This window comes from Plectropomus leopardus, chromosome 18 (genome assembly GCF_026936395.1).
Source record: "Plectropomus leopardus strain MGB_pleo_1.0 chromosome 18, ASM2693639v1, whole genome shotgun sequence".
NCBI lineage: Eukaryota > Metazoa > Chordata > Actinopteri > Perciformes > Serranidae > Plectropomus > Plectropomus leopardus.
In genome coordinates, this window is record NC_142193.1 from 17,356,646 (window position 1) to 17,370,615 (window position 13,970).

Below are 13,970 nucleotides of genomic sequence, written 5' to 3' on the forward strand. Positions count from 1 at the left end.
TGCAAAAATCAACACTAAAAATATATACACCAAGTGCACATGGAAAATAAATGCACATTATGATAAATTGCATGGTAGGGTATGTTCTGCCCCCCAAAGAATGAATAAATACAACAATTCACATTCTTTAGAAGTACTAATAAATGTAGGCCTTTAGTACTTCTGTCATGATTATTTATACAGTCTAAAGTTATCAACCGGTACCCCTGCCTTATCATCATTTTATTTATTTTTTTATTTTTATTTTTTTATTTTATTTTACAATTTTATCTGAAGTTCTGGTGTGGTATTATTATGTCCAGAGCAGTGTATTTAAATGGCTGTTATACTAATAATAATTGTTTTTTCTGCATGCTTGTAATACATTTTGTTGCAGTCAGGTGGAGGTGTTGTATCAGTTTTACAAGTGCATCTTTTTTTGTCAAGAATCTTTTAATAAAACACCAAAAAGTTGAAAAAGTGTGATATAAGTGTAGTATATATTCTGATTCAGGAAAACATTGTTTGAAATGTTAATGTTTAATGTTTAACAAAATCTGGTGACCTTCACTAGATTTTACTTAACAGACATAAATATTTGTTAAATTATTGCTTGATTACTTATATATAAATCAATTAAACAACATTGTTATTAGAAGTAATTTGGCATTAGAAATATTTATATGACTTTGCTTGGTTTTACTTGCTTTAAGTAGTGAAGGCATTAGACACGTCAGATAAAATGAGCAAATGAAACTGAGTTTACATCCTCTGTCAGTGAAGCATCATTTCTCTACTCTTCCCTTGTTTCCTTTCCAGGATGCACCTGCAGTACTCCTCTCCTTATTTATAGCTCCATGTAAATGAAGAGGTCAAGTGTCAGCTCTCTGTAAAATCAGGAGGGAACAGTGACGATTTCATTATGAACATTTTATAAAATCATACCTCTGGTGTATTTGAATTACATTATGTGCATGTGTGCAGAGACAAAGTTTATATCCTGTTGTAGATTCTTGTTGTGGACTCATGAAAAAAGAAAAAACTTTCATGCATGCAGCCCATTGATTAGAAAACCAAATGTAGTAAGAAATGCATGTAAACTGCATGCTTTTCATTTCCATTGTGATATTTTTGTATTCTGCAACGTCTACAAGCATACTACCTACAATTCTACACTGACTATAATAAATGAATTGAAGACATGTCCTTCCACAGACAAGAGTAACAAATGTGAGAAACTAGGCCGTTTTAAGCAAAGCTCCTCCTCCTGTCAGTCACTTTCAGTTTCACCGTTGTATTAAATTGCTCCTCCAGCACCTCCTCACCTCATCCTACGAACCCTCTAATCTATCAGAAGTCAGCTCACTTTCCAAGTTACAAGACCATTCTCAGCACACACTGACAACATGCTGGGGACGCTCTGCACTCTCATCACTGCTCTAACGTGTAAGGAGGCTGATTTACTGCAGCTTTGACTTCATGTTTGATTCATCAGTCTGTGTGTTTCTCTTGACTTCATGTCCTCTTGTTGTTTCCAGTTGTGAGTGGTGTGACGGTGGTGACACAGAAGCCTCCTGTTGTGACGCAGAGGAAAGGAGAGACAGCCACCATGGACTGTAACCTGGGGACTGTTACAGATCAATCAGCTCGCTGGTATAAACAGATTCCAGGAGGAGTTCCTCAGCATGTACTGAGGTTTCGTCACGACTGGAGCTCTGTAAAATATGGCTCTGGTTTTTCCTCTCCAAAATTCACATCTAATCATCAGTCACAATCAGATTATCGTTTGATCATCAACAATGTGGAGGAGGGAGACTCAGCAGTCTACTACTGTAAAACATGGGACAGCTCTGCTAAGCAGTACGTATCACAGTGATTTTCACTGTGACAAAAACCTCCTCACTTAACACTTCTGCCTTTTGAGTCACTAATACATTTTGACTGTGAGTAAAGCCAACAGTGAATATTTTATGTTGCTTCCACATTTATAAATCTAAATCACTTCTAAATCATTCACATTGGAGTCTAAATTAAATCATCATATAATTACAATTGGTAGTTAAATACAGTGTTCCTTGTGTATATACTTGAACGCAAATACTGACAATATGCTCACTATAAGATGAAAATCAGTAAATATAATGTCTTTTTCCAGTCATTAAAAAAAACATTCCAAACTTTCCAGCAGATTCTCATTTTCTGATCTAAACTCAGATAATTAATAGTCTGGTGAACATATAGTGATGACAGTAGAAGAAACATGTGATAAATATTCATCTAGTTGCATTTGTCCTTTTTTGTGAACAGGTCTAAATGGCAACTGGCAGCCGAAAAACCCAACCACATGAAAGTGTTACATTAACCTGACAACATCTATTATAGATTTAGTGAATAAAGATGTGTTTCCAACCAATAAAACACACATTAAAAACTGATTATTCTATGGTACTCTTAAAGTCTACTGAAAGATACCAAACGATAAAGTGGTCATAAATCTAAGCACATCACCATGATATGTGAAGTCCCCCAAGTCTCGATTCTTGGGCTACTGTCATTCAGCATCAACATGCTCCCTCTAGACTAAATTGTGAGTGACAATAATGTTTCTTTTCACAGCTACGCAGGTGACACTCAGATTTATTATAATCTTTCACCAAGTGACCTTAGTCCCTTAGACTCACGCTGTCAGTTCTTACAGCAAGCCCGTGCTGTATGCAATTACATTTCTTTTAAATTAATTGAGAAAAACAAAAATGCTTGTATTTGGCAACAAGGAGGAGAGAATGAGCGAAGTTGCTCAGCTCAGTTCTAGAGCTATATGAACATGAGTGCAGAGACGAAGTTTATATCCTGCAATACACAGATGCCTGTTGTTAATTTATTTTTTAAAAAAAAACTTGCTAAATTGTACTAAAGAATTAAAACTTTAATGCATGAAGCCCATTCATTAAGCACCACATATATTAAGTGATATCTATAAACTGCTTTTTTGACATTCTGATATTTTTGTAAATAATAAAAAAATTGCAAATTCTACATACATTCTGACTATAAAGGACAAATTAAAGGCATTTCCCTCCAAAGGCAATAAAAGTAACAAATAACGATAGAAAAACTATGCAAATCGAAGCAAAACGCTGCCTCCTGGCAGTCTCTCTATAGTGTAAGCAACTAAAACCAGGCAGGGCTATACTGATCTTTCTGTTGTCGTTTAATTGCACATTCACACCGAATAACATACTTCTAAGGATAATGATAAATAAATGGAGATAAAAACAAACTACAAATAGTTTGTTGTCTGTTACAGTAACTCTAATTGTCAGTGAGATGAGCATCAGTGGAAAAACAACCTTGCAAAGGCAACAATATTTGCACCAGAAATATCACACTTTTAAATAAAGTTTTAATGGCCACAAACAAAGACAAACACTTTCTTTGATTAAGGCATTTTATTATATGAGTATTAAAAATGCAGCATTTGCAAAGCTGATACAACACCTCCGCCCAACTGTCACAACATTTATTACAAGCATGCAGACACATCTTTTCTAACATGTAAAACCTTTAACAAGCAAACAGTCCGAACAGTAAAGAGGCAGGTGATAAATGGTCATTCTGCTCCTCTACTGTTCTTCAGTGGGACAGACGGACTTGTTGATGATTTTCTCTGAAGTCTGGGAGCCCAAAGACACTTTACATGTGTAAACCTTATCCATGTTCCAGTCTGACGTCTGGATGGCCAGATAGCTGCTGATTTGGAAAGTCTGATCTGGTTTCTGAACAGCGGTGCTGGTAGAGACGCCGCTGCTCACTGGACTCCCGCCAGCCAACCAGGTGACATCTGCAAAAGGCACGGACTGACTGGACAGACAGACCAGAGACGCTTTGTTGGACTGGAGCTCAACACTGGACGGAGGGAAGACGGTCAGGACGGGAGCAGAGATGCTGGAGCCTGAAAATACACAAAGGACGTTTATCAGATATCTAGGAGTCTAATCACAGAGAAGTTAAAATCATAGAAAACAACACGACACAGTATTTCATGAGGGAAATATTTGTGATTGTCATTAATGACATAATCTGAAGAATTAAAAGAGTTTTGAATCATCTGAAATAGATGGATATCAGCTTTGACAAAACCTCTCATTGACATAAGATACCCTCAGGATTACATCTGAAATATTTACCAAAAAATCAAATCCAATCACAATAACTAAATAGCACATGAGATCATTAATCAATGTGTTAAACAACAGCAGATATCAATTACAACAGCAGATATCAATTACATTTTTTTACAAGATTTTTAAAAATCAAATATTATTTTTAGTCAAATACACAATAAAAATAAAAAGTTATATTTTAAAATCATGTTCTTCTTTAACTTAATGAAATACACATTTAGGCCAACTATGACAATTGTGTTAATTGCGACTGACAAATGATAGAAAAGTTGTAATTGTAAAGCTTCTTAAAATAAATGTCAGCTCAAAATGAACATTAAAAGTTAAAACAATCTTGTACAAGTTGGTTTGTGTTTCTTTAAAAGTTCTAACAATCAAAAAATAAGAACAAGAACAAGAAGAATAAGAACTTTGAATATAATGCAGTCAAATGTTGATTTTGTTTTTAAAAACAGCTTTGTGCTGTTTTAAGGATGATATAACAACTACAAAAAAATGCAAATAAATTTTGTAATAAAAAAATTCTAAATATTTTTAAACAAGTAAAGACAAATTTAAATCTGCAATACATATCAGAATATCTATCCTGTGTAATGATGAGTTATAAAGTACTTACTTGTCACAGTCAGCTTGGTGCCTTGTCCGAATACCACAGTGATTCAGTTTGTACACATGGCCGTACAAAAACCTCCTGACTCTCACTGATGAGGGGAGTGGAACTGAAACATCCTGTTGAGACCAACTTTCACTGTCAACGTCTCATTCACTTCATCAGTCTGATTATATTCCAAAAACACTGCTGGGATTGTTTTAAACACTTTTGTCCCTCCTGAGGAGTTGATGTAAAGTCTGCCCTTGTTTTGCTTCAACTTTACTGTGTTGAATTAATTGATTTTGGTCATATTTTTTTTTAAAAAAATCTGTATTGAGTCTCTCTCTGAGGTTTTTGTCACAGTGTGAATCACTGTGGTACAGCTGCAGAAGCCCTGTCATCCCATGTTGCACAGTAATAGACAGCAGAGTCTCCTGTCTCTGTCCGCTTTATGATGAACTGGTAATCAATGTTTGATGAAGCTTTAGAGTTGAATCGGTCTGAGGAGAATCCTGATCCAAAGTTGAGTGCACTGTTAGCATAATAGAATCTCAGAACATACTGAGGACCTTCACCGGGAACCTGTTTATACCAGCTGACAGAATTTCCATCATATCTCTGAATATTGCAGTTGAGAACAACTTCTTGTCCTGTAGAAACTGTGTGGGCAGCAGGCGTCTGGGTCAGCACTATCACTGCATCAACATCTGTCAACATACAGAGAAAAATACACGAGTTAAAGGTTTTTGTTTGAAAATGTGGGCTGTCAAAGTAAAGCGAAGAATGTCTTACATGTTAGAGCAGTGATGAGGGTGCAGAGGGTCCCCAGCATGTTGTCAGTGTGTGGTGTAATTTACTGTCGAGCTGAGATGTGAGCAGGGTTTGGAGTGTGAGGAGAAGAGAGACTGAAGCTTATAAAGACACAGAGGAGAAGAAGATGGGGAGGAGTTTTACTTTTAACGTTGCTTTTACTGACACATTTGAGTCACTGAACATTTCATACCAATCTTATATTTCATTCATGTTTATGAGCAGATTGTGTTTGTAGTCTAGATATTTTTAACTCCAGTCAGATTTCCTTCAAATATCTTTAAATAATTAAATGAATCATATCACCAGTGTATAAGGTCATATGCATCTCTCTCTGTTGTTTGTAAATTAAACAGTGTTCTCTAATTAAGAAGGTGTGATGGCAAAAATGTTTACTTCTAATCTCGGTATCTTTCCACATCTTAATTTTAATTCCCACCAAACAAACATGTTTCCTAAAAAATAAAAGTCATATAAAACCAAATGAAGGATCTCTGCATCTGGATGACCTGATTTAAAGTCAAGATGACGTTTTCATTTGGTTTTGTTTCAGCTGAACACTGAGATCTATTTCATAAAACTGGATTCATAGTCAGATTACTGTCACAGTTACTGTAGTTTGAACTGTAACAATTATCACTACCTGGGCAACAACTGATGGATCCAGAAAATATTTATCACAGTTTGTGTATTCAAACCAGTGTGTATGAACTCTAAGACTATATGTGGCAAGATACAGTCACGCCTAAAACCTGGATCAGCAGTTTATAAAGATTTAAGACGTTATGAACGAAGGTGGAGTGTATGTACTTGTACATTGCTCATGCATTTTTTTTCATCCTTAAAGAATGTATTCAAGGTACGAGTGTGTCCTGTTGATTAATGTTGGAATGAATCCAATATGAGCATTCAAATGTTTAAGAACAGATTATTATACAGGAGTGTGTTGTTACACAGTGTTGTTTGATGGCTCTATTATACAACACATTCTCTCAGACACTGGAAAAGCAGAAGTACTTCAGAGGAGGTTTTTGTCACAGTGAAAATCACTGTGATACGAACTGGTTGACAGAGCTGTCCCATGTTTTACAGTAGTAGACTGCTGAGTCTCCCTCCTCCACATTGTTGATGATCAATCGATAATCTGTTTGTGACTGATGATTAGATGTGAACTTGGGAGAGGAAAAACCAGAGCCATAATAAACAGAGCTCCAGCTGTGATGAAACCTCAGTACATACTGAGGGACTCCTCCAGGAATCTGTTTATACCAGCGAGCTGCACTGTTAGTAACAGTCCCCAAGTTACAGTCCATGGTGGCTGTCTCTCCTTTCCTCAGCGTCACAACAGGAGGCTTCTGTGTCACCACCGTCACACCACTCACACCTGGGAACAACAGGAGAACATGAAGTCAAGAGAAACACACAGACTGATGAATCAAACATGAGGTCAGAGCTGCAGCAAGTCAGCCTCCTTACATGTTAGAGCAGTGATGAGAGTGCAGAGCATCCCCAGCATGTTGTCAGTGTGTGCTGAGAATGGTCTTGTAACTTGGAAAGTGAGCTGACTGCTGACAGATTAGAGGGTTCGTAGAATGAGGAGAGGAGGTGATGGAGGAGCAATTTAATACAACAGTGAAACTGAGAGTCACTGAAAGGAGGAGGAGCTTTGCTTAAAACTGCATGGTTTCTCAGATTTGTTACTCTTGTCTTCTGTGGAGGGAAATGTCTTAAATGGATCCATCATTTTCATCACAGATGAAAACCTTAATCAGTATCAGTATCAGTACTCATATATATATATATGTGTATATATATATATATATATATATATATATATATATATATATATATTTCTATTTTTAGTACCCTAAGGATGGAATTCTTGCTTTAAAGTTTCATATTTTTTTGAATAACTTTGCTTACAAGTTTACAAAGTTACAACAGACGTCTGCAGCAGGATATGAGCTCTGAGTCTTTATACATGTACGTTATTCAAACACATCAGAGGTAAACTGAATACCAACATGTTAATATTCGAAACATCAGTGTGTTTCCTGTCAGTCACAGCTGTGTCAGATTTTCAAGAGAGCAGACACTTGACCTCTTCATTTACATAGAGCTATAAATAAGGAGAGGAGGCCTGCAGGTGCATCCTGGGAAGGAAGGGAGGGAGGAGTTGAGAGGTGATGCTTCACTGATGAAGAATGAAAACTCAGTTTCATTTGATTAATTTATCTGATTTTTGTAACATCCTGGCAAATGAGTCAGACGTGATAAAGAATTTCAAATTTCACTTCAAATGTAGTAACAAATGTACCATGTGTGTCATGCATTTGTTGTCTCTGTATATTTAATCTTCATAACAAAACCACGCCCTTTTATTGTATCAACCAAGCCTTAGGTTAGTTACCTTCTATACATTTTAGTGTTTATTACAATATTGTATGGCAAGTTTTTCCTACACACACACACACACAAAAAAAAAACACTGTACAGAGTTATAGTGAATTAATTCCTCTCAGTCAACATTTATGAGGTGGTGTATTTACCTGGAGATTTTCTGCATGCCAATAACCATGATGAACAGAAAATATGAAGACAATAAGAAAATACAGGCAGAGGGCAAAGCAGAGGAGAGGAATTATTTCAGTATACATTGTTTTTCAGGAAGGTCCTGCATAGTAGCTTTAAAGATAGAGTCTATTTACAGTGTACCAAATACTGAAACTTGTAACTCAGTTTTTAATAATCATTTGGTTAGTAAACAGATCAAATACAATGGTCTTACAATGTTAATTGATGCAAAAAAGTACAGTGTTACATCACACTGAGACTCCCTTTTCAGTCATAATGTTACACCATGTCCAGCTATTAATGCAGAGTAGTGGAATGAAAGTCAGGATAAACTGATTGATGCTGCCACCTCGTGGTTAAAAGTGACTTTGTACGGAAAAGCAATGATAAATACTTCTTTTAAAATTTATTTTTCTACACCATGTACCACTGTTTCTTTATTTATTATTTATGTAACCTGTACTCAAATACCTATACGCTTTTCAATGTTATCATATAATCATCTCCTGAAAAAAATATATATACATATTAACTTTTGATATATCAGCATTGACAGGTCTAAGGTCTCTGTGGCCCTCTTCTCCTTGCTCTGAGCAATGTTGGCCCCTTGATAATGCCCCTGTCATGAGCTCTCATTTGCGCCCGCAGTGGAGACCTCAGACCAACGCCAGGGGGAACCCTCATTATGGGCCGCTGAGGCAAAGCCAGTCTGCCATCCTTGAGGTCGTCCACAAAACCCTCCACACCGTCAAACTTTGCAGTGAGCTTCCCTAGCTCGTCCTTTAGCATGTTAAACTCCCTGTAGAGGTCTCCCAGGGCATTTGACAGAGGCTGGATCCTGGACACATGCAGAGATATTTTAGGAAAGAACAAATGAGTAAATTATTTCAGCATTCGAATGACCAGTGAAAGAGCTTTGGCGGAGAAATGTTCCATAAGGTCACATGAAATAGGAAAAATGTTTATTGGCAAAACAAACAAGAGGAGTCAAGCAAATTGGCAACATGAACATGAAAGTCACGACATGCTGTTAAGCAGGAACAGCACCATCATCTGCAGGAAACATCAGGGTAACAGACAAAAAGAACGGAAGTCCGTTCAAAAAAGATGAAAGGACAAAAATATCAGATTTTCGGCACACACTGAAGAAAGGATAGCTGCAGTGAGCCTGAAGTGCACCTTAAATAGTTACTCAGGAAAAGTTCACATTAAACTAGCTGTTGTTGTCATCGCCCAGAGCCAACCTCAAAACGAAAGGGTCATTGATTTGGACTAACATCTGCCTGAAACACACGATTCATAAGAACATGAGGCTGAAAACAATTCCTGTTTTCTGTTGGCTCAGTCACGGTAGTGAGGTCATTTAGAAAGCACTGTCAGCCTTGTGTGGACCAGAGCAATGATGGATCAAATTACTGGCTCTGACAGGTCAGTGGTCATGTGCTGAGCGAAGGAAGTTATATAATTCCTAATTTCGTATGACTGCAAGGAACAATAAAATGTTCACTGACGTCACTGTTGTTATTCTTGCTCTTTCTCAATGTTTGGCCTGTTGTGTCTTGTGTTTGCTTCTTCATCCAACATCACTGCAGTTTACAGTCAGGAGCTACTGAGACCCACCTGTTGTACTCAGGCAGGACAGAGGCGTGGTCATTGATCAGCAGGTCTTTCACTTGGGTTAGTATTGCAAATTTCCAGTTGTCCAGCACCTGCGTGAGGTTGGAGCAAGTCTTACCATTCGTGTGTTCTGCTGAAGACAGACATTTAGAGCAGAAGTAAAACCCAGTTTTCTACCTGAACTATTCAAACAAGATCTGGATTTATGTGCTTAAAAAAATAAAACCTTTTTGCTAAGCATTTACAGATTGTGGAAAATTGAGAGTGTTGACACGTCATCCCTGACCTTTAGGGTCCCAGCGGGAGGTTTCCTCTTTCCACTTCTGAGCTCCACATGTTAAGATCATGCAGAGAGTGACCAGAATTCCCTTCATCGTCATCTTCCTCACCTAACAAAAACAGTAATATAAGATGTGGGTTCTGCTGAGAAACAGTAGAGCCCCTAAAGGGGGGGCAAAGGGGGCCGTGGTCCCTGCGATACTACTGCTAATCGCCCCACGGGCCCTCCCAGGCAAAAGTAACTGAAAACAGATATACTGTTTTAAAGAGGCTGTAGGGCACTATTTTTTAAACTAGTGCTTTGTGAAACTAGGCATAGCTTCAAGTATGAATGTTGACATGTTGCATCATTAAGAGCAACTTGCTAAATGTCATATGCAGAATTAAGAGCCATTTTGAAAGTTGGGATTTTGCCTTTAAATAAAATTATTACTTTAACCTCTTCCATGCCACGTGGGTACTGGCATTCATGGCTGACATTACAATCTTTCAGAGGCTGTTGTGGGCTGAGTTTTAAAGAGAGATGATGATGATGATGATGATACTGGCATCATATGAAACTAAAAGATTTTATTGATAAATGTGCTTGGTACCAACCATGTCATGCTAGCTTGTCAGGAAGGGGGCTAAATAATGCTCCAAAGTCAGGATTAAATTTAGCATAGGAACAACTGGCATGGCTGTTTTCAAACGGGTCCCTTGAACTCTTATCTCGAAACCTTTCAATGCAAAAGGATTGTATGGGTACCAACAGATTTCCCCTAAATATGAAACGATTTGTTTGTTGTTTGTTGTAAATGATTTGTTTCTTATGAACACACCTTCAAATTAAAGCTGTATATTTGTCTTTTTAGGGGAAAGGACAACCAGACCATTTGAAGAACAATGAATCACCTAACGTATAAATTCAAAAAACATTAGGAAAAAACAGGATTGATGTGGAACTCAAAGTGTTAATTATACCAGTATTATTCTATGCACATGAGGTACTTAGTAACATTAACTGAAACATAACAAGCTAAAGTATATCAATATGCAATGTAACATGCATATTGACATAATTTTCATCTTTCTTATTGCTTCAACAGCATTCTCATATTCCAGAAACTCAGTATTGGCTTTTAGTTTTGTGGTGCCATCCCAAGATTTCTAGTGATCCCCATCTGGCCACCCCAATGAAAATTTCTGGGGGCACCACTGCTGAGGAGCAAGTGCACAGGGAAGCAGTTGTGAAATGTGAATAAGACATACATTTTCTAAAGTCCTTTTATTTATTTGACAATCACAGTTGCTTTTTACATTAAAAAAAACATGATAGGCTTTCATGACATGCTGCTGTACTGCACTACTAATCTGCTTAGAGGTTTATAAAATTGTCTCCACATTGATGAACTTACACATTAAAGCTCTTACATGTTAGTGACCAAAACAGAATATAACAATAAACTGTGAAAGGATCCATTAAGCAAAATGAGTAATTTTAGTTTTGATACTTTTACTTGAGTGACATTTTTAAGTCAGGATTTTAATTTGTAATGGAAAATTTGTACCCTGCGGTATTTCTACTTTTATGTAAAGAATCTCAGAATTTATTCTACTGTGGGAAAGCGATGCCAGGAAAACTTGGACATTTAGCACAGTATAAGCACACACACTTTCACACCTTCACTGGGTGACAAAGTTTGGATTTTGCTTTGCATATATTTAACTGAATCTGCAAATGATAAATCACTTTTTGATAGACAATAAGAAGCAAAGGTTTTGCATGTCGATTCTGAATATATATGTGAGTCATGATGATGTCATCTACCTGTCTGTGAAGTGTCAGGAGTTCTTCCAGGTCACAGCAGCAGAGCAGGCTCTGTGGTACGATCCTTCAGCAGTGACACACTGAGAAAACATGACCTGGGCAGCACTCTTTTATAAAAGCCTCCCCTCATCCCCCACCTGCTCCCACCCACTCCAGTGATGCAGTGGAGACACACTCTGTTCCTTTAGCATGCATGCACGTGCACACATAACATGGCACTTAAAAGCTCCTCTAACACATGCACACACACATATGCTTTCCACTGCAGCCTCAGATGTCTCTAGCAGACTGCGGATCCACTACAATGTTAAATAACCCACAGACCCTGAATGGGAGGTCCTGATAATCCCCTATCGATGCTCCATCTATCCCCCATATGTCTGTGAGCCGCTGTGAGTGGTGTAGGGCAACTGCGCTCCCTATGGGCTGTAATCCAGAAGAGGTGTTTGATGAAGCAGTATGGCTCCAGCATAACATTCTTACTGCTTACTGTAATACAATCTGCTCAACAGCTGGGTTACGACAGTCAGCCGGCAATGGTCCCTTTAACTGTCAGAGATGATCAAAAAACAGAGCCACACGCCCTTGATGAAGCTGAAAATGGGGGAATGAAAACACATTGAGTTTTTAATAATTTTAATATCATAGAATGAATCAATAATAAACGGCTGTTATACGGTAATGAGAAAAATATACAGCCCCCAGGAGGTTTCCTCAGCACGAGACTGCCGACATCCCGAACTCAAATAAGCTGCTGTCTGATTTCCTCCATCTCAATTTGACATTAACACGCCCCTGATGAGTCTAGATAACTTGTATGGAAATAATCTGATTGCTGATGGAGGACAGATTTCTAATCTGGAAAGTTTTGGGCAGCTGGACCTGAAAGAGGCAGAAAAATATCCAGCACTAAAGCACATTTTCCGTCTTTTTTTAAAGACTGGGCAAAGGAATGCTCGCACTTGACAGCGCTGAAATAAAATACCTTTTGTCGCAGTAAATTCCTGCTCTGATCAACTCCAGATAGGAGTGCCTTATTCCATCTGAAAGACTGTTAATGCTGCTGCATCCTGTGTTGATGTCTGCAGACAGTATTGATATATGACATGAGGCGAGCCCATCACTGCTGAAAAGTAATCTGGCTGGACGATGGGTCCTGCCATCTGCAACAACTTTACCCCGACAAACAACATACTGTGCTGTGTGCTGTAAGATGAATATCATATGTACTATACATCTTTAGTGCTGACAATATTACCAAATCAGTTGGATTGCATTCAAAAAGCGTGGACTAAATGCTCTTTCCATTCCATCTTGATTTATAAATAAGGAAACAGCAGGATTCGTGAGATTTGTTGAAGAAATCTGAGAGTCAGTTGATAATCCATTCTGTCAGTAACCAGTCATAGTAAATTAGATGGTTTGTACATCTGGAATTGTATAACCCAGATGTTGTTTTCATTTATATAAAGCTCTAACATTTTTTAATGTTAGAAAATATTTTAAAACGCAAGATGTTAGGACACATTATAAAAATAAACTGTGACTTTGTGACAACTTTGTTTAAACTTAAAAAGTTAGTGTCCAGGCTGCCTTATAATTTTAAATTGACTGACTGACTGAGAAGACAAGTTGAATCATTACAAAAGTACCTCAACTGGTCTTTAATTTCAAATCCCCTCAAAATTCAAGTCACCTTAAAATTACAAGGCAGCCTGCACATTAACATTAACTTTTTAAGTTAAAATAGTTTTCTTTTACAGTGCATTGAAAATGAACAGTAAATATTTAACTTTCTGCAGCGTTTCAAGGTAAGCAATCAAATGATAACAAATTCATGGCACTTACCAACACAACCAGCATAACTCCTGTACAAGGTCAGATTCCCTTGAGTTGTATCCCTTCCATTAAGACATGCATTCAAATGACACTCAGGTGTTTTATTCAAGTAACTCCACTCGCCTCCAATGCTCACCTGTTATGTCTGCGCCTCAAGTTTCCAGCAGATCTTTGTTCAGTAAGCAGAATTGTGATGGTGAGGTTTGTAACATCAGAACTGTCAAAAGTGTCAGGTGTCAAATTGTTATTCAAAGCAAAGAGGGGCTCTTTCAGCGTTTAATCATGG

The 13,970-nt window shown here is 37.6% G+C and overlaps 2 protein-coding genes across 4 annotated transcripts; both read right to left on the reverse strand.

Moving 5' to 3' along the window:
• Positions 1-3,409: 3,409 nt before the first annotated feature.
• LOC121956658 (immunoglobulin lambda-1 light chain-like) lies at positions 3,410-7,179 on the reverse strand. Of its 2 annotated transcripts, none has more exons than XM_088069248.1 (4): positions 7,042-7,179; positions 6,620-6,949; positions 4,780-4,809; positions 3,410-3,931 (listed from the first exon to the last, which is right to left on the reverse strand). In XM_088069248.1, the coding sequence occupies exons 1-4, from the start codon at positions 7,079-7,081 to the stop codon at positions 3,603-3,605; spliced, it is 729 nt and encodes a 242-aa protein (XP_087925374.1). In that variant the 5' UTR covers positions 7,082-7,179; the 3' UTR covers positions 3,410-3,602. The 2 variants fall into 2 exon arrangements, with proteins under 2 accessions (XP_087925374.1, XP_087925373.1); XM_088069247.1 differs by lacking the exons at positions 6,620-6,949; positions 7,042-7,179 and adding exons at positions 5,133-5,462; positions 5,548-5,694.
• An 884-nt stretch (positions 7,180-8,063) lies between these two features.
• On the reverse strand, positions 8,064-12,001 carry LOC121957260 (uncharacterized). Of its 2 annotated transcripts, none has more exons than XM_088069423.1 (4): positions 11,846-12,001; positions 10,043-10,145; positions 9,760-9,886; positions 8,064-8,977 (listed from the first exon to the last, which is right to left on the reverse strand). In XM_088069423.1, exons 2-4 carry the CDS (start codon positions 10,134-10,136, stop codon positions 8,698-8,700), a joined length of 501 nt encoding a protein of 166 aa, XP_087925549.1. In that variant the 5' UTR covers positions 10,137-10,145; positions 11,846-12,001; the 3' UTR covers positions 8,064-8,697. The 2 variants fall into 2 exon arrangements, with proteins under 2 accessions (XP_087925549.1, XP_042361748.1); XM_042505814.2 differs by having other exon boundaries at positions 9,760-9,889.
• Positions 12,002-13,970: the final 1,969 nt, after the last annotated feature.